The 21,525-nt window shown below is 37.4% G+C and overlaps 1 protein-coding gene and 1 long non-coding RNA gene across 2 annotated transcripts in view; both read left to right on the top strand.

Annotated features, from left to right (window-relative positions):
• LOC134666626 (uncharacterized) overlaps positions 1-21,525 on the top strand; it is a 298,176-nt gene that overhangs the window by 269,449 nt on the left and 7,202 nt on the right. The window lies entirely within an intron of this gene.
• On the top strand, positions 2,909-4,910 carry LOC134667021 (uncharacterized). The gene is made up of 2 exons (XM_063524328.1): positions 2,909-3,085; positions 4,621-4,910. The coding sequence occupies exons 1-2, from the start codon at positions 2,980-2,982 to the stop codon at positions 4,779-4,781; spliced, it is 267 nt and encodes an 88-aa protein (XP_063380398.1). The 5' UTR covers positions 2,909-2,979; the 3' UTR covers positions 4,782-4,910.

Below are 21,525 nucleotides of genomic sequence, written 5' to 3'. Positions count from 1 at the left end.
ACCGAAATCATTAAATCGTGATTAACGACTGCCTACTCTAGACAGTGTAACACAGAAAGTCTAAATGCTGTGTGTATTAATAAATCTTCAATAGATAGCAATTAATGTGATAGCAACTATTACTGCTTAATAAACACCCCAGTAATGGCTGTAAACAAAGAAATTGTATCTGATAAGACTTCGTTGCTGATTTAGTTTTCTCACGTCAGGGAATTCGTAGCAAAATGAGGCTTTTTATTATTATAACTCTTGTGTTCGTTTTCTTAACTTCAGGACCTGGTTCAGTGCTTGGTGCCCCGCAATCTAAGGGTACGTGGAAGTAATTAGGGTAAAAGTGGGATATATGCCCCACTTTTTGAATTTACTTGTTATCTCTTAGTACAAAAAGCAAGATGCCTTATTTGTAAAGCGGGTAGGTACTTTAGTTTATTATCTTCAATTTTATGAAAGGAACAAACATTTACTTTGATATCTCCAGAGTATTGGCGATTATTGCGGATCCCTAAATTTTGGGACAACTATCCCATATAGAGAATAGTGGCCTAATCCATGTAAATTACGTTTAGTATAGATGCCCCGTCGAGAAAGAGGATATTTATGGCGCAAATCATTGATCGCACCTAGCCGTCCCATGCAATTGCACAGAGACATGCAACACGGTCAACTTAGTTGTAGTTGCAGAGTCTCTCGATAGATAATAAAATAATGTTGGGTTTCTTTCGCGAAACTAGAGTAATTGCAATCAAGGCAACTACACCCCAGGGCCATCTATCCCAGTTTTACCCTAATTAATTATGTGACTTAATTTGGAGGGGCATTTCTTTTATGATTGGGCCCTTTATAGATTTTTATACTGTATTTATAGTTAGGTACTAATTTAATTTTTAATTCTAATGTTCTTTATTGTAAAATTATTATAGTTGTAATAAATCAGAGTAATATTATGTGAATAAATTGATACTTAAGTAAGTAATTATTTTTAGGGGAGAGTCGTCTACATATATGATCCCCGTTTTTCCTTAACCGTGGATATGTTACACATATTGTGTTTGCCTGTACAATATAAAAGTTCAATGTCTTGGCAACGCTAAAATTAATAATGACGATGAACAATATAAACATTCTGGAATGAACTAAACATATAGTCAAAATGTATTCTTTCAATCCGAAACAATTGCCGAAAGCCTAAAATATACCTACTAAATATTTGTCAAACAATTATATTTGTCAAATTTCTGAAATGTCTGAAATGAACATCTGTAAAACCGATTTTTGCGCTAATTTTCTGTCTCTATGAGATCTGATGTTGTCAATGAGCCTAAAACTGTTACCTACTTAATAATAACTAACTATAAAATAATAACTAACCAAAAAATAACTACGTATGTTGAGAATTTAGAAACACGGAAAGTTGTGTTGACTTTATTGTATACGTATTAGGCTAATAATAATCATTATCGTCATTCCATGTTATATTTTTGTATTCCAGCTACCAGGGCCCCATGCACCCCCAGGAGTTGCCAAGGCTTCTGCGGCGCTGTAGGCTATACGGGAGTCTGCGTAACTTCTAACCAGTGCGTGTGCGCAGGGCGACCTTATTTCTTCTAGATAAGAGCTGGAAATCTTTTAATAAAGTAGCAAGTAACCTAAATATGTACATATTTAATTGTTTTATACGGTACGGTAGTATTTAATGTCCTATCACGAAGCTAACCTTGACTAAGCGTGCATAGCACTGTAAAAAAAAACACACTCGTCCCTCCTTGAATTCCAGTGCCCTCCAGTATTTGAACAAAGTGATTCACTGTTCTAATTGTGGAAAGTGATAAACAGGATAACATTTTACGGATTCTTGTTAGACCGTACTCAATTGGAATAAGATTTACAAACGATAATTTAAGTATACCGCCGTTGTGTTGAAGTCGACACAAAGTTATAACATCAAATGTAAAAGACACTATACCCCTGTCTCGAAAAATAAATTTATATCAGAACGCCTTGTCTAGAAGTCCGAGAATTGATAAGAAGTTGCGTATTTTGTCGAACTCACAAGTACCTACAAGGCGTATTCACATTCTCAAAACATTACACTAACATGGGTACCTACTATATTCACTTGCCTTTCTCACTAGTGACGTGAGAATGCTCTGAAATTGATATCACGTTAGTATCGTATTATAAAAATCTAAATACGCTTCCATAATAACCGTTGGTGACAATGGTGACTAACCATTGACTAACCCTCTAATTTATAAAGCTGCGAACACATTACCTGTCGATGTCGTATGTCTTCCCTACAATGAAAATGTCGCAAGTAGGTAACAATTTTTGAGTGTAACACACATGAGTGTACGAGTAAGTAAGTAACGTGTAACAAACCTTTATTAATTTTTTCATCATCGCGATGATCATAATTAATTTTTTTTAATTGGTTCTGGATACAACGTGTCGAGAAATTTTCTAATTTTTTTAAAAATGCGTGTATAGGTTGGTACATATACTTTTTTCGTTTTTAATAAGTCTTAATTATCTTTGTCGACGTATAACTCGAACAAAAAGTGCAAAAAAAAAATTGTTACAAGTTTTGACTTGGAATTTTATAGTTAATTTCATTAACTTTTAAAATTTCAGTAGGAATTAGGATGGCTTATTTTGGCACAAATGCCATCTTAATGCTTTTTTGTCAAATATCTACTAAAGCCTGTATTCGATTTTATGATACCACGAGAGGTATCATAAAGTCGAATACAGGCTTTAGTAGATATTTTACCAAAACCCACTATTTACACTCCGGTTAGGTACATTTTTCTTGTACTTATTTTCAAAAAGGTATCAGGTTAACTAACTATTTAGTAAGTCAGTGTGAAACCCCCTTACATACATTTATAAATGCGCACATGCATCGCTCCCAACACCAGTTCCCGAGTCGTTCCTGAACCAATCAGTCCCGTGTCAAGTTCCTTTTAAATTTTTAACAAAATGAAATTTTTAATTTTCTTGACTTTGGCGGTGATGGCGGCCCAGGCGAAGATCCTCATGTCACCCAACAGCCTTTCTGCTGCCATGGAGAGTAATGAAGTTGACGGTAAGTCTGTATCATTACTGTGAGGCCTAAATAATAAGTTAAAGTAAGAGATGATAAAATGTAAAAATTAAGTATGTAGGTACTTACCTGTTACATTTAAATACATTATGTACCTTTAGATAAATACATAGGTACATTATTTAATTTTGGTGGTAAAAGTACGGCAAAGTTCAATTTATGTTTTCCTTGAGGATAACCATCAAAAGAATCGACACTTTTCCTCGTTGCTCAGCCGACGTGTAATGTGGTACCTACATGTAAATAAAATATAATTTCATGAATTTAAATGAAGAAAATAATATAACCACGCTGATCCGATTTATCATTACCTTCCAGATCGTTGTAGAGTTGTGACAAATTCATTACCTACCTAGTACATAGTTAGAAACTGTTACCATTCCTCTCTGTTTATTTACCCTGTACCTGCTAATGTTGGTTAGGACTTTGAGTCCTCTGCTTCAAGACGCGACTTGGTTTTTCAGACTCTTATAATATGTCTAAACTCGAGTTCTTTTGAACTTGTTAGAGACCCGAATCTTTTATAGAGACTCGAGTCCTTTCAGAGAACTCTTGATTTTTTACAAACAATTTCGAAATGCATTGTATTTATGTAATATTTGTGGATTACGTACACAAATCATACAATAACGCTTAATTTCATTACTGTTATTTAGGAAAAACCTATAAAATTGTTGACGGAATCTTTATTCGGAGGCTCGAATCCTTTTGAGTTGCTCTAAAAAAGATCCAACAAAGGACTCGACTCGGGACTTAAGAGCCCTTCAACGTGCACACTAGCGCCACTGCTAAATAATCGTGATTATTTAAATTTAACGACAGGTATTTAAAAATGGGGGCCGCTACGGACTGTATTGTGTATTTAAGTACCTTTTGAATACATCAAACTAGTTTTTATGTTACTGGATTCGTCGATCTAGGAACTCAAAACAAAAACGGCCGTTTTTACTTTGGACGCATAGATTGACAAATCCAGCAACATTAAAACTAGTTTGATGTATTCAAAAGGTACTTAAAATACACAATACAGTCCGTAGCAGCCCCCTTTTTTAAATACCTGTCGTTAAATTTAAATAATCACGATTATTTAGCAGTGGCGCTAGTGTGCACGTTGAAGGGCTCTTAAGTCCCGAGTCGAGTCCTTTGTTGGATCTTAAAAGAAGTTTTTTAAGCGCTGAGTCTCGTAGAAACGAGCCAATTTCTTCCAATTCTGACTCAAAGGACTCTAGTTCCTACCAACACTAGAATCTGCAATAAAAAAATATTTTATTTTATACCACATCGGTGGCAAACAAGCATACGGCCCGCCTGATGGTAAGCAGTCACCGTAGCCTATGGACGCCTGCAACTCCAGAGGTGTAACATGCGCGTTGTCGACCTTTTACAAACCTGTACACTCCTTTTTTGAAGAACCCCATACTGTAGAAAACCTCGGAAGGGAGCTCAATCCACCGCCGGAGCGTCCGCGCTAATTTTTGCTCAATTCGCGGGAGTCATACCAATTTTTTTCTTAACAGATGCACCCTTGGCCCAGGCAGCCATGTTGTCAGAGAAGCTGTACATCCCGATGGCGCGACTGATGACGTGTAATAACAGCGGCTGCCAGGCCGTCTGCCACGCCCTCGGCTACAAGTATGGCCGGTGCGTCAGTGATACGACGTGCGAGTGCTACAACTAGCATACCAACGTTGGCAGCAATGGATCGATGCGGTATACGCCCAACCCGCACTCCCTAGGTCTTATCTAAAACTCTGCCTGCTTAGTTATGACTTTTTTTGTAAAAAGATTTAAATTATATTTTTTATGACTTATTATTTTTAATTTGGAAAGCCTAATACTTTTTTATTTTTCAAAAACAAGCTGGACATGAAAACACTAAGTACTTACCGATTTTTCAGTTCCTATACAGACAAATATGATTTATTTCATTGATAACACGATTCTCATAATTATGTCATTCTTATAACTTAATTCTTTGGAATAGTTATCGGACGAATTAGGCGGTTATCAAACTGGATGCGACTCGCACGTCGCTCCGATGTGCAAGCGGATGTCGTTATAATACGCGCATAGCAGGGTCAAGCATCGGAGCGACGTGCGACTTGCATCCAGTGTGATAACCGCCTTAAATGGTAACTGGAAAATCGTCCCTAAGCGTAAACAAGGTACTTATAAGGACATGACCTCCTAGTAAATGAATAGCAAACAGGGACGTACGGCTCGATTCTAAAAATGTATTAGATCTCTACTAGACCTCAACAAGTTACGATATGGATAATTTAAAGATATTTGTAAGATAGATATGTCAAATTTGACGTTTCCGCGATTCTGGAGGTCCTCTTGAACGATTTCGACAAGTTATGACTTAGATATCCAAGTCACATCTAGTCGATATCTAATGTAAATTTAGTTGATCTCTATATCGTTTCTAGATCTTGTGATTATCTCGTTTCCCGAATACGCGTGGTAGTGTGTTGTTAAAGTTTCAGAGAAATTATGAGCGTTTTCTAAAACTCTTTTTAGGAATGAGTAAATTGGGCTGCTTTAGTGAGTGCTCTAGGCAGCTTGTGACAGCAGTTTCTATAACAAACTTAAGTGCCAAATTAACACTTATACCTATGTTAGTATTAGTAAGTAATTAAGTGGAATAAAAAATATTAGGAATAAAATAAAAATAGGTTGAACTATCATTGCAAGTGAAAATCCGTGGTCTCTGCCTACCCCTCCGGGAAATAGGCGTACATAGCAATGCACGCACGAGAACTTTCCAAATTTGCGAAACTTTCCACATGAGAATTTCTCGGTAACTTCTGAGAATGTTCTCGAGAACGAGGATTTATTTATTTATCGTAGTTTATACCATGAATATTCACGATAGTTTAGGTGTAGTCATTACCCCCAGAAAATTCCGACTTTTGTTCGTCCGCTTCCGGTCAGAAAAATGTATGACGGCCCGGCCAAACGGTCAGACTTAGGTGGGGGGTGCTCGACCAAATGTCATAGAGGGACCCTGGCAGTTTTTGACGCCGCCATTTTTTTTCAATATGGCCGACTTTTTTTTTTAACTTTTTTAATTTTGTCCTAGCGCGCTGAAATTTTTGTCAAAGAATCTCGGGGTCCCCTAGATACCTATGAAAATTTTTTTTTGGAAAAATGCTACAATTGCGGGAAAACTGGCCACTTTTATTTTGTATGGCAACTTTTAAACGGTGCGTAATAGGTGGGGGGTGCTCGACCAAATGTCATAGAGGGCCCCGAGACAAAACAAACTGCATTTAAAAAAATCAAAATGGCCGACTTTTTTTTTTAATTTTTTCAAGTTGGTCCGAGCGCGCTGAGATTTGGCATAGCGGGAGATAGAGGCCTCTAGATTCTAATGAAGAAATATTTTTTTTTTGGAAAAAATTGTCGAAAGTCGAAATGTTCTCTGAAATACAGTGAGAATTTAAGCAATTTATTGGTAAACTTATCACATCAACAAAATAGCTAACTGTAATAGACAATAATATATGCATAATAATATTTAGTTTTAAGTTATGCCTATTTAAACTTTATTTCAAGTATATTCTCTTGTTTAAACAATAATTTCCATATTGCAGGAATGTTCTGAGAACATTCTCGAGAACGTTTCCGCTTTTTGGGAATGTTCTGCAATTTGTACATTGCTAGGCGTACATATATGTATGTATGTAAAACTCTCTTTAGATTACTATTTTTTAATGTTTTTTTGTGATATTGTATAAACGTGAAACGCCACATAACTCGCCTCCTGTGAACGCAAAACTTCTAATGTTGCGAACTCGTCCGAGTTTCAAGAAGCGCCAAAAAGCCTCCTTTACGGGCGCGGCCTCTAAAAGTGGCGTAGATATAAACAGGTCACGAGGGACGGAGTAAAAAATATTTACATAATTCAGGCAACGCAGGTGTTGAGAGGACCTCTAAAAGGGTGAAATGTTCGCTTCATCACTTTAATTTAATTCGATGCTCGCGTAAAACGATTTGGGTAATCTTACGCATCAGAGATGTGGCGCTACAATGTAAATGGAAGGAGATTTTTATTTTAGTCTTAAGGAGATTTTCTGAATAAATTAAATAATTATTAAAATTTTACAAAGCAAGCGTATTGCTTTGATGCAGTTTATGACAGCTAAAGTTAGGATAGGCTATGTTGAGAGGAGGCATGTCCCCAGTAGTAGGACGTACCTAAGGCGTAGGTGGTTTTTTTTTTTTTTAATAATTATTAAAATTTGACAAAAGCAAGCGTATTACTTTGATGCAGATTATGAAAGCTAAAGTTAGGATAGGCTATGTTGAGAGGAGGCATGTCCCCAGTAGTAGGACGTACCTAAGGCGTAGGTGGTTTTTTTTTTTTTAGGTGGTTTATTATTAACATAATTATTACGTGTTTAGAAGTTTTAAATGATAACCTGTGAACTGATGTCCAATTTTTGTCTAAAATAGTTTATTTCTATTTGTCAAGTAAATCACTGGCAGTGATATCAAAACAAACTTTGGCCCTTCAATTTTAAGAACCCCTATAATACTAGTATGTACCTACCTGTTGCACGAAATATTATTATTGTCTATATTACAATTACGTACAATGTACCTAATTCTATTCAGGTTCGCTACTTGTCTAAGCGTAAACTCAAGTCTTAACTTAGTAACTAGCTACTGCTAAGCCAACTTGACTTGAGCTGTTTTCATTGACCTAATCTAAGTGAACTAAGGGATCGAGTGTTCTATTATAGTATCTAGGATCTGCAAGTTCTTATGAATAGGTAAAAAACCCGAGTAGTATAATCAATATATATATATATATATATAAATATGGCACAACATGTACAGGAATATTCTGCCATCATACTTACATAAAAATTTTGCAATGCGAATAGATAGTTTTCTCGATACACCATTTTTTACCTGAATCTATTAAGGCGGCATTCGCTCTTTAAAAATTTGTTTGATTGATATAGATTCTAGCAATGTTTTTGTTCGCACCAATAGGTAATCGTACTGCGAGTAGTAAATGCTAAATTTGTAGCATATTTTTAAGAGTTTAGATGCCTCCTAGTGTGAATAGCTGCAGAAATTTAACTAGCTCAATTTCTAACTTATCTACGTAATTATTCACCAGTTTCTAGTTGGAACTTCTCCCATTTGACGTTACCTACCTACTTGCTAATGACTAAAATGCACACATTAATTAGGCATAGGAGGGAATACTGTAGGTACAGTTCTGACGAACAGACAAGGTTTCTCTCCTGTGGACAATGGTTAACAGTTAGCGTTGTGGGCATTTAGGTAATGATTTTATCATAGGTTTATCCAAATAAAAGGGGTAACCTTTTCCATGTGGATAAGGGTTAATTAATAAAATTAACCTTTATAGCCCTTTACTTTTGGGAATGTCTACAGGAAAGACGTGAACACAGTTTTGTGTTTGATCATTATTGAAAACTGACGTAGGAATTAGTAAACAAAAATTGCATAATATATTTTAACGAGTTTATTAATAAATCACCTTTTAATTATTTATGTATTATTATAAGTACAGTTATATACATAATATGTACCTAATGATTTATTTATACAAAAACTTTACCTTTTCAATCAAATAGCTACAGAGTTTATAGAGATCAGGGGCCTTATTCCACTTGTGCAAAGCTGACATTTCAAATCAACATCACATCAACAGATGATTGTATCGCATTGTTCAATGGAATCGCGTTCTATCGCAAACTTGTGATCGAAAAATAAGTAAGAAAAAATCAACTTTGTTTTATTACTACTATACGGTTTATAATGACTTTGAACTCGGGGTAGGTCGGTTAAGTCGGTTTGGTTCGGTTGTCACCTAACTGTGGATTGCTAATGTCAAATTTTGACAGGCGTGGATACTATCGCTAGACTTTTTTGTCCATGGGCTTGGGCACCATCTTGGAGTTTTTGACGTGAGAAAGGGTATTTTATAGCATAGAGTAAAGCTTTTTTTTTTCAATATATACGTTTACAGGAATTAATGACATCTTGTGAGCGATAGATTAACTAACGCGCTATTCACGGTGCGGCGGCGAGTAGTGGAACTATACGTGACAATTTCCCTCAATCAAAAGGGGACTACACTGTTGATGGTCGATAAAGGCTATTATTAATTGAATTTTAACAGCACGAACGCCTTATTGACAAGCGTTCTTTTTGTTGAACCCACACCTACACGTCAAATAATGCTCGCTCCACACATTCACCTATGAACGCTCAAAAATGCCTATTCACGCAAGTTGTAATTAAACCATATTTAGAAAAGTCAGTTTTTATTACTGGGTGGAATTAGGGATGAAAATCCCGGAAAAAAACAAATGCAATGCTCACACAAAAAACAACACATTTTTTCCGGTTTTTTTCCAGTTTAGGATGACTCACGTTAGACCGGGTGGCCGGGCCGCCGGAGCTACCGGAGCTTCCTTTTCTATGCAAAGCGTTAAGCAGGCCACTGACGAGCCTTCCAAATGGATGCCGTTACAATGGATTCATCCAAATGGACGGCATCCTAATACTAAACATTGTACGTTTTTGACATTCACGGACCGATTTTGGAATGTAGCCACGCTATTTGGACTGTTGGAAGGTTCGTCAGTGGCCACCTTTATGTCATCACCAGGGCTCGGGAGTGGCACGGTGCGGGCCCGGCTCGGTCTTGCTATGTGCAAAGCCCTGATCCCCCCGAGTCTCCCGACAATTTTCACTATGACATTGATGCATCAAGGTGATTTGCTTACAGTACCTATGTTTACAGATAGGCTACCGCAAAACGCGATAATCGAAATTTCGTTATCTGCCTCTCTGTCGATCGAATGGCCATGAGTGATAGAGGCAGAAAACGATATTTCGATTTACGTGTTTCGCGGTAGGCCCTGGGATGTACTATTAACGCCCTCTACGCAGGGTTCTACGTAATATTGCCTATTTCCTGCCTCAAATTACAGTGTGACAAAAACCAGTAGAATATAAATGAGGGCGCCACTTTCTACGTTACTGTCCCTTTTTTGACGTAAAATGCTTAAAAATGGCATAAATTTAGTATCGAATATTTTTAGTTTGTTTATTTAATTTCTACTATTTTATGTCGCACTTTGGGTATAGGCACTAACTACTGAAATAATACAATAGTACTCTTTGTATATATATTTTTTATAATAAACTAAACGGGGATTGGCTCTAGTCACACCTGATGGAAAGGTTTGGTACTATACAGCACGTCCACGGATGATTTTATTATTTCTTTTGCGGTACATATTCATGAAAAGAAATGTACTTTTATGTACTTACTTATGTTTTTAAAAAATGTACTCGCACGGTTTTGGTTCGTACTTTTATTGTTCATTACGATTGTTGTGCATAACAACTAACCGCAATGTAATGAAACTCGCATGCGAGTTCGCGCGCCGTCTAAATCAGCCCTTAGGTTCACCTTTTTTAACCATGACAGCGATTTTTGCAGTACCACTGTCACATTTTGATGTGCTTGTAGATAGTACAATTTGAGTACATTTGTTTTGTATTCATTTGACCATTAAATTAACCATAAATGAAATGAAAACATTTATTTTCAGGCAACTGTTGGCCCATAGATAAATACCTTAAAACTAGCATACATAATTCGGTCGGGTTATTTGTTGCCCACCATAAACCATATAAATAAATTTTGGTGGGGAACAAACAAAAAGTGAGACTGTGACAAGGACAAGCAATAATACCGCTTTCTCTGCTACTCCTACTGAAATTACCATAAGTGCATCTGGTTCGGTCGTTTAGCCCCTCCCCCGTGTCATCTCTATACACCGTGTTTTTATTGAATTCCGTTACCTTCGGGGTATGGATAAGTACGTTTAAAGCAGGCCACTGACGAGCCTTCCAAATGGATGCCGTTACAATGGATTCATCCAAATGGAAGGCATCCTAATATTAAACATTGTACGTTTTTGACATTCACGGACCGATTTTGGATTGCAGCCACGCTATTTAGACTGTTGGAAGGCTCGTCAGTGGCCACCTTAAGAGAACTAAATGGCGTAGGTAGAGTTTCGTATCTTTGCCTGCGCTACCTAATTTCGCCTAGTTTGACATAAGTTGCCATTAACAAAATGTTTCTAATGTAAGCCTTACATAAAACTGCTAAATACAAAGTATTTTTTACGGGTGTCAAGATTCTTGGAACATTCTGCGGCTAACTTCACACAGTTGACCTTTAGTGAGGTTTTTTCGTGACGCCAACCACACGTTTTTTCAAACCAGTGTTTTAACTTCAGTTTTAAACGGTGATACGGACCCGTAATGTTAAACTTTTTACATGATTATATCCTATAACTATCTTTTTTTCATATGAAACTATTATTTAATGGCTAGCTTACGTTTAGAAGTCACAATTGGATAAAACGTTGGTGAGGGTACTTTGCGTCCATCATGTTGCCAAATTTCGCCTACCCCTAGGGTTGACAAATTTTTTGTACCATATTCATTGGTGGATGACATTATTTGTTTCCAAATTTAAATATTCTCTTATGTTTGGTTATTTTAGTTTATGCTTTATGCAAATGTTTATTTCTACTCTTACTGATATTGAGTAGGTGCCAAATAGGTATTTTTATGTCTCACTTTGTGTAAATAAGGTTGGTTTGATGTCAATTACGATAATAACAACAATTTTGCAACAATTAAACAATTTTGTTAAAAATAATTATTTTTTTTTACTTATAAACCATTACTCTCCTTTATTTGGCATGTTGGTTAATTTTTGGCAGCCCTAGCTTCATTATAGAAAATGTATGAAAACAACTTCAGACTGTTACCAAACTTCGCCTACTACCCCGTTTTTTAAATATATGCCTCGTCTGGTGTAGTTAAGGTTTATAGTATATTAGCACATTCCAAGGAGATACGGCTTGACATGTGTAGGTCACAGAAAAGTGAGTATTAGCGGCAAGGCATGCCATAGGCGAAGATTGGGAAAAATACCCAAACATCGCCTATTGCCTTTGGGGCCATTTATTACCAACTTAACCAATGAAATTCAAAGTTTTAGTGGTGTATACTGATAGTTAGGATCACTAAAAAACGTTTTTTGGCCTTAACGGATTAAAATCCTTTCTAACTTGAGAGATTTTTTGAGAAAAGTGCCAAAACACAGGCGAAGATACGAAACTCTACTAATTAAATGTAGCACATAGCGTTGTAGTAACACGGGCATTACATTTAACTCAACCAAACAATTGAAATCTGTGACATGTCAATGTTATTTTGAACATCAATCGACCGAGATTGTACTTAAGTTTAATAGCAGATGTATAAACTCATTCTAAACACTTATCAATATGTAAACCGGCACTAAGGCAAGTGTACACGCTTGTAGAGGCCTTATAGGAAAAAAATAAATTATTTATTATCTCCGAAATTGAGTTAATTAGAATATTGGTGTCTTTGAGAAAGTAATTTGATTTAAGCTCAGGAATGCACCCTTGAATTTAACGGAAATAAAAAAAACATGGTGTATTATTGTACCTCTATGACGTCCGATGATGAAAAGGGAAAGGTGGGATCAGGTCGTGCATTTCTTTTGGGTTATTCCCACTAGTTAACACCAAGTTCTTACGGGTGGTAACTACTGGGAATTTTTTTCCCACCTGTGGTAAACCACTGGTAACTACTGGGAATTTTTATTCCCACTAGTTACCACTGGTAAAAGGTGGGATTTTTTTTCCCTGTTGTTACCACCAAAATATTGCTAGAATGCAATACTAATAAAAACAGTATAAATAGTAAAGTATAAATGTAGCGTGCTGAAATAAATAATTATGCATCAGTTAGTGATTCAGTAAACTACTTTAAAAGTGATCAAACATATTAAAGCAGTTTTACCGGTATAAGCGTAAACACTAAAGTAGAAGAGTCTCATTCTAGTTAAGAAGAAATTAACTTATTATCCGGATTAAATTTATCTTTTTAGCTGTAAATTGAATTACATATTTATACAAACGTACAATTCTCAAAACTCAATTTAAGGTTGTTTTATGCGATTTTAATTACTTACACGGTCTTCCAATAAACATATTTTCCAAAAGAATAAAAGTTAAATAAAAAAAAAGAAGTGTACCCTCTGACTACTGATGCCCCACTGGTAGAGTGTTATTACCATCCCGCTAGCGTGGGTGTTTAAGCAATCGAGCCAACCAGTGTAACATGACCGAGCGATGTACTACCCGAGCGTAATTGGAATGCGAACCTACGCTGGTTAGTCCGAGCAGTCAGCCGTCAGCCCATCCGAAGCGCGCCCTAAGCGGTTTTAATAACAACCATGCCCTTTTATTTAGCCTGACTACAAATTATGAATACCTACATATTCCAGCTCTGCGTCGTGTTATAATACTTATAATAGAACGAAATGAAGTAGCTCTAAATAATAAACCGAAATCAGTTATGTCCGTTTTTGACTGATTGGTTTGTTCGTTTGTATAAATATGTAATTCAATTTACAGTTAATAAGATAAATTTTATTCGGATAATAAGTTAATTTCTAGTTAACTAGAATGAGACTCTTCTATTTTAGTTTTTACACTTATACCGGTAAAACTGTTTTAATATTTTTGATCACTTTTAAAGCAGTTTACTGAATCACTAACCGACACATAATTATTTATAGCAGCACGCTACATTTATACTAAATTATTTATACTGTTTTTATTAGTATTGAATTCTAACAATATTTTGGTGGTAACTACTGGGAATAAAAATTCCCAGTAGTTACCACCAAGCCGAGTTGGTGGTAACTAGTGGGATTTTTTTTTACCAGTGGTAAAAGGTGGGAAAAAATGCCCAGTAGTTACCACTGGTAAGAACTTGGTGGTAACTAGTGGGAATAACACATTCTTTTGCGCACTCCCTAGAATATATCCGATAGAACACCGATAGACATGTAACTCGTCGGCGATGATATGATCGAGGCTTTGTAACTTTGATTTGACAGCCATCGCCAAAAAGTATATGAGCCCGGCGCTCTATCGAGTCCAGGGCTGCCAGTTGATAGTCGGACCAAAAAAAGTCTGCAGCAAATTTGATAGCCAGTGGCAGCAGTATTCCATGCACGAGCGGACCTATGTTTAGTGCCGCCTCACCTTAAATAGGACATCAGGTTTTGGTAGCAGGCCTGGACTCAATTGTCGACCCGAAATTTTGGTTGGATTATTATTGTTCTAATACAAAGGCCGCAATGAGACTACCATAAAAATTTCGCTTTGTACCAAGTTTTGTTTCTTTTTAAAAATAAAGGAATGTCTCCTTTAAGTAAAATGAGCCAGCTTAAGGATTTATGGTAGTTTCCCTCCAGGGCCCGACTTATCTTTCCACCCTGTATATGGCATCCTATTTGAAAGCAATCCTACAATTATGGACTATGGTCATACACGCCAAATTTGTCAAAATTGTTGTTATTACACCATCATCTGTAAATATGTAGTTAGTTAATAAGTTTGTACGTGTATCCTACTAACATTTGTTGTAAGATTTAAATTGAAATGACGAAATTGATCCTTTGTTGGCCTTAAATAAATTAAATTATTAATCACAGGGTAATTAAATAACAACAATCTTAACAAATATAGCGTGTATGTATGATCATGATTGTAGGATTGCTTTCAAATAGGATCAATAAACATTCTTTGAATAGGTAGGTATATATATCTTCCTTTGACGTGGCTGCTAATGCTATAGTCTTCAGGATTTGATTTGCCGTGTGATCATCGCTTTCTGGTTGCAACTTGGTGCCATCGAGGAATGTCCATAGTATATATATGAAAGAAAAAAATATTTATCACAATACCTTCTACTACTACAGGGCGGCACCTTTAACCTTATTTTGGCAGTGATAATAATATATCCTTACTTAATATAAAATAGGTTAGGTGTCTACATAATTGTGTATCAATAATATTTTCAGTGGCTCATCTCTGTTATATATATACTAGCTTTTCCCCGCGACTTCTTCAGCGTGGAATTATTAATTTAGATAGGTAGCTATTATTTTATTCAATCAGTTAAAGGGTGATTTCTTGAATGAAAACTACCCTTTGTAATTCCCCGGGACTCAAACTATCTCTATGTACCATAGAGTTGCGTATCTTCGCCTGGGTTTTGACACTTTTCTCAAAATATCTCTCAAATTTGAAAGCAAAATTTAAGGCGAAAAAAGGTTTTTTAGGATTCCTAACTATCAGTATACACCACTAAAACTTTGAATTTTATTGGTTAAGTTGGTAATAAATGGCCCCAAAGGCAATAGGCGATGTGTGGGTATTTTTCCCAATCTTCGCCTATGGCATGCCTTTCCGTTAATACTTACTTTTCTGTGACTTAGACATGTTAAGTCGCATCTCCTTGGAATACGCTAATATACCATGAACCTTAACTATACCAGACTAGGCATATATTTAAAAAACGGGGTAGTAGGCGAAGTTAGGTAACAGTCTGAAGTCGTTTTCATACATTTTCTATAATGAAGCTAGGGCTGCCAAAATTAACCAACATGTCAAATAAAGGGGAGTAATGGTTTATAAGTTAAAAAAATAATTATTTTTAACAAAATTGTTTAATTGTTGCAAAATTGTTGTTATTATCGTAATTGACATCAAATCAACCTTATTTACACAAAGTGAGACATAAAAATACCTATTTGGTACCTAATACTCAATATCGGTAAGAGTAGAAATAAACATTTGCATATAGCGTAAACTAAAATAACTAAACATAAGAAAATATTTAAATTTGGAAACAAATAATGTCATTCACCAATGAATGTGGTACAAAAAATTTGTCAACCCTAGGGGTAGGCGAAATTTGGCAACAAGATGGACGCAAAGTACCCTCTCCAACGTTTTATCCAATTGTGACTTCTAAACGTGAGCTAACCATTAAATAATAGTTTCATATGAAAAAGAGATAGTTATAGGATATAATCATGTAAAAAGTTTAACATTACGGGGTCCGTATCACCGTTTAAAACTGAAGTTAAAACACAGGTTTATAAAAACGTGTGGTCGGCGTCGCGAAAAAACCTCACTAAAGGTCAACTGTGTGAAGTTAGCCGCAGAATGTTTGAAGAATATTGACACCCGTAAAAAAAACTTTGTATTTAGCAGTTTTATGTAAGGCTTACATTAGAAACATTTTGTTAATGGCAACTTATGTCAAACTAGGCGAAAATAGGTATCGCAGGCAAAGATACGAAACTCTACGGTACCCAACTAAATCGTGCACCAGCGCCGGTGCTACACCGCGCGGGCGGGACAGTTCCTATTGACAAAGTTTGTTGTCCAGTTTGTGTTAAGTCCCCATACAAAGTTCCACCCCTTTAAGGGATGATTTCTGGAATAAAAACTATCCTATGTCCTTCTTCGGGACTCAGACAATCTCTATACCATACCTATTTCAAATAAATCGGTTCAGTGGCTTAAGAGTGAAGCGTAACAGACAAGACAGACAAACAGATAGCCACACTTTCGCCTTTATATTATTAAGTATGGATATGCACTAGTTCAAGCACCAAGGGCGTGTAAGCGATAAGATAGAGATTCCGTGTCGGTAAAAGACAATAGATAGGTACCTATATTAATAGTTGATCGCTGGCTGTTCACATTGCCGGCGAGGACTCTCTTTGCACTCTTTACTCGCAGCGATAAAAGCTGTCAACGATAAAGTCGCTTAGCGGTAGGTACTCGCTAAGCGATGTTCGCTTGGCGGTCGGAGAGACCATGCAACTAGAAAAAATAGTCGTATTGTTTTATACCACATCTATATCGATATTACTAACGAACCTCTGTAACTCAAAAAAAAAGAAACTGTATTTTTACGTTTCTATGTATAATCACCTGCCTAACACGAATTTTAATGTGTTTTTAAGACTAACAAAAACCTACAAGAACCTCTCTAAGTCGATGCACTCTATAAGATAAAACCTCGTTAACACGAAGTTTTGGCGTTTCCCTTGAGATCCGTGCTATCGAGGTTCCACTGTACTTCTATTCTGTGACTAAGGTTACAATACTTAATTCACGAAGGCTGATATTTGCTTGTAGACCTTCATCATCATCATTATCATCATCATCATCTCAGCCATAAGACGTCCACTGCTGAACATAGGCCTCCCCCTTGGACCTCCACTCGTACCGGTTGGAAGCGATCCGCATCCAGCGTCTTCCGGCGGCCTTAACAAGGTCGTCCGTCCATCTTGTGGGTGGACGTCCTACGCTGCGTTTGCTAGTCCGTGGTCTCCACTCGAGCACTTTTCGACCCCATCGGCCATCTTCTCTGCGCGCAATGTGGCCTGCCCATTGCCACTTCAGCTTGCTAATCCGGTGGGCTATGTCGGTGACTTTAGTTCGTCTACGGATCTCCTCATTTTTGATTCGATCACGCAGAGAAACTCCGAGCATAGCCCTCTCCATAGCTCGCTGAGCGACTTTGAATTTTGAGATGAGGCCGATAGTGAAAGACCACGTTTCGGAGCCGTAAGTCATCACTGGTAACACACATTGATTAAAGACTTTCGTCTTGAGGCACTGAGGTATGTCGGACGAAAAGACATTACGTAGTTTCCCGAACGCTGCCCAACCGAGTTGGATTCGGCGGTTGACCTCCTTCTCGAAGCTTGTAGACCTTATTAACCTTAAATACGGTGTTTAAAACGTCAAACTCGCATTCAAAAACTCGCTTCGGTCGCAGCCGGACGCCCCAACTCGTTTCCAGTTTTCTAGCTCTAATCGCTTCTCGCTCATCGTTCTTGGTGAAACCAATGCCAGTACATTGAACCTAAAAAATAATATATTATATTTACATTTATAACACGAGGTACGATAAATATACCAATTATTTTACACTACTGAAAACTGCAACTAAAACGTTCGATATGTTTCGGAAATGTTTGGGCACAGTCATTTGTAAGGTCAAACATGCCTTCCGATCACCCATCTAATTAAATAAAATGTTCCGTAGGTTGTATGTATATAACTATAAACAGGATACAGGTGTATAAAGACGGGCCAATAACACCTGCTTTGTAGGTATCTTAGTTCAGTCATTATAGATTTTGACCTGTGAATAATCAGTTCTTGGATTTTTTTTGTAGGTCCCTCGGGGGGGTCAAGGGAGTATAAATTCAATAATTTTTAAGAAAAAAAAACCGACTTCTATGGGGCCCGGTGAAAGATTATGGTAGATGGTGCACTATGTAGAAAAGGAGATAAAACCAGTACTTTCTAGTAGCATTTCGTTTCCGTAAGGGTCGTAGTTCTAGCCTAACCTAACCCACTTCTCTGATAGCAGTTCGGTTGTGTGAGGATCGCAGTTCGAACCTAATCAAACCCACTTTTCTAGTAGCATTTCGTTTCTGTAAGGCTCGCGGTTCTAACCAAACCTAACCCACGTTTGTTCGGTTCTGTAAGGATCGCAGTTCAAACCTAACCTAACCCACTTAACGGCGCATGCGGTGCGGTGTACGGGGGTTTGAGCGGGAGGGGTTTGGCATCATCATACTTTATACCTACATTTTATGGTAGGTAATCATCCGGGTCAAGGTCCGGGTCTCTGAGTCCAAGTCCGGGTCCGAGTCCCGGTTCGAGTCCGGGTCCGGGTCCGAGTCCGGGTCCGACACCAAACGTGTACTATGCGTCGTTGAAGAGTTCTGTTCTGACCATCATCAGCAGTTCCACTTCATCAAATGCGACAGTTTTTAATGTAAAGGCTTGATTTTATGATGAAAATACAGAAAATTCTATATGTATGCCTTTAAAATTTGAGGAGTTCCCTCGATTCCTTATGGATCCCATCATCAGAACTCGAGCTTGACAGAAATGTGGCTTAAAAACTAAACTTGCTTAGCAAACATAACGAAGAGGACAAATCGCCAAAGGTGAACTATGCGTCGTTGAAGAGTTCCGTTCTGATCATCATCAGCAGTTCCACTTCATCAAATGTCACGTTTTTGAATGTATATGCTTGATTTGTTGATAAAAACACAAAAATCACTATATGTATGCCTTTAAGATTTGAGGAGTTCCATCGATTCCTCATGGATTCCATCATCAGAACTGGATTTTGACAAAAACGGGACCAATCTGTATGCATAATACATACAATCAAAAAAATAATTTTCAAAATCGGTCCTGTAATGACGGAGATATGGAGTAACAAACATAAAAATAAAAAAAAATAAAAAAAAACATACAACCGAATTGATAACCTCCTCCTTTGGGATTTGGAAGTAGGTTAAAAAGTAGACTGAATCAGGCTTCTGTGTATATTCGAAAAACGGTTTTTCTTGAATAACTCGGCCATTTTTGATTTTACAGTAAAACCGTGAGAACAAAAATTGTAGGAAATTTGATTCTCTACAAGTTTGGTCCTCACAATTTTTCTTCTAGGATCGATATTTTGGAAATTAAATTTGAAAAAAGCGACAAATTCCTAAACCTACGTATAATGAACACCAACTACGCCGGTATCGTCTTGGGTTGTCCCATTCGTTTTTCGTCAAGTTCTTAAATTCGTCCTATTCTGCTTTCGTCACCCATTCTACATTCGTCACAATCGTCGGTGGCTTTCAATGTAGAATGCGTGACGAAAGCAGAATAGGACTAATTTAAGAACTAGAATAGGACGACCCAAGACGATACCACTACGCCATATTGGTTAGTACCAACCCCGCCCCGGCTTCGCACGGGTTACACAAAACCTTAACAGATTATTATACACCTAAATCTTCCTCAAGAATCACTCTGTTGAAAGATGAAAACCGCATGAAAATCCGATCTGTAGTTTTTGGGTCTATCGCGAACATACATACACACAAACAGCGGGACTTGGTTTTATAAGGTGGAGTGATTCTATACTCGCTGTGGTCAAGGCTTTGCCCGTGTGGAATTTGGTCAGTTCTCTTCCTCCCTCTCTTCCGCCCGGGAGGGTATAAATAATAAATAATTAAAAGCCTAAGCCGAAACACCTATTAAATACTTGTCATGGAGAAGTTACTTTCTGGTCTTCATGAAAAAGTTCCATTCACCAAATAGCACTGTTTAAATGCAAATGTAAAAATATACTATAAGTACCTATTAATAACAGGGAAACGCACTAGGTCTTGAGTAAACGATTTATTCTTGGACTGATTGTACAACAATGCATAGACCGACGCTATCGTCCCTTTCGCGGGAATCCATCTTCCCAGCGAATGGCGCAATGACATACGCTGTCAGTTAAGGCACGTTCAAAACCCCGCTAACAGATTCGGCCATCTGACCATAACCGTCGCCCACGACGGTTTCTTCCACCCGTGCCGCGCTGAACATCACCATCAGTCTCTTCGCAGCTCAGCTCAGCAGCGGGACTCACTAGCACTGTGAACCCATCAGATCAATTTGAATACATAGCCCCAAAAACGTTCCACCGATGTCAACAATAACTTTGTGTAGTTCAAGAAACTTTAACAGGTTATTATATTACTAAGTAAATTAATTGTTCACATAAGATGTCTTATGTTATCAAAATAAAACAGACTTCCACAATTCACTTTACTGTTTGCATACTTTTAATAACTTTCCTTATTCAAATTCAAGACTGAATAATAAATGTCAGATATTAGGTGCGGAAACTATTTATATAGTCAATCGAATTTATCATGTCATCAAATTAGATCCTTCTGAATGATGCATGACTAGCGTTGCTTGATCAACAGACCACAGAACAGAATAGGTAAGCACCACACTCCTCAATTAACGAAAATACGGAACGGGCTCACATCTGACGTCAGAGTTGTAGATGTAGATGATGCGTGCTCCACGCAGGGCCAGCACAGGAGATATTACGCTCGCTCGGCTCGCTGGGCCTCAGCCGAATAACAAGCGCACGGCTCCACGTCCAGTCGTCCATGGCTGCCTCCAATGCAGCACATGATCTCCAATTCTATAATCCATATAATACTTGAAATGTTCCGTTTTACAACAAGGTACACTATGCCTTCAAAACAAACCATGTCTTTCGTAGACCAACCTAAACGGTGAAATATTAGGTATTACAATTTCGGCACTTGCTTAACAGGCTGTAGAACATTTAAACATTTCACATTTCACAGTGATCTGATTTTAATTATGTCAATTTTGGATATCAAAACTCAAATTAATTCAAACATGATCATGGGTCATCTAACTTTAAGTACTTGTGCTTTATATTACATTTTGCCTTACCAGCATCAACTTTGTTACCATTCCTCGATGTTTATCTCAAGCCAAGCCATAGGCATGAGGGGGTTCGCAGACTTCATCACCGCACAACGAGTGCGAAAGGCGCCATTATCCACGTCTCGCAAGTCTTGCACGTAGAGTAGA

Source organism: Cydia fagiglandana, chromosome 8 (assembly GCF_963556715.1).
Source record: "Cydia fagiglandana chromosome 8, ilCydFagi1.1, whole genome shotgun sequence".
NCBI classification, from domain to species: Eukaryota; Metazoa; Arthropoda; class Insecta; order Lepidoptera; family Tortricidae; genus Cydia; species Cydia fagiglandana.
Note: the sequence above shows the minus strand (reverse complement) of the source record. Positions and strands in the feature narration are given on the sequence as shown.

Coding starts and splice junctions, on each gene's coding strand:
- LOC134667021 (XM_063524328.1), top strand. CDS start 2,980: ATGAAATTTTTAATTTTCTTGACTTTGGCGGTGATGGCGGCCCAGGCG. Junction 3,086..4,620: donor GGAGAGTAATGAAGTTGACG/GTAAGTCTGTAT, acceptor TTTTCTTAACAG/ATGCACCCTTGGCCCAGGCA.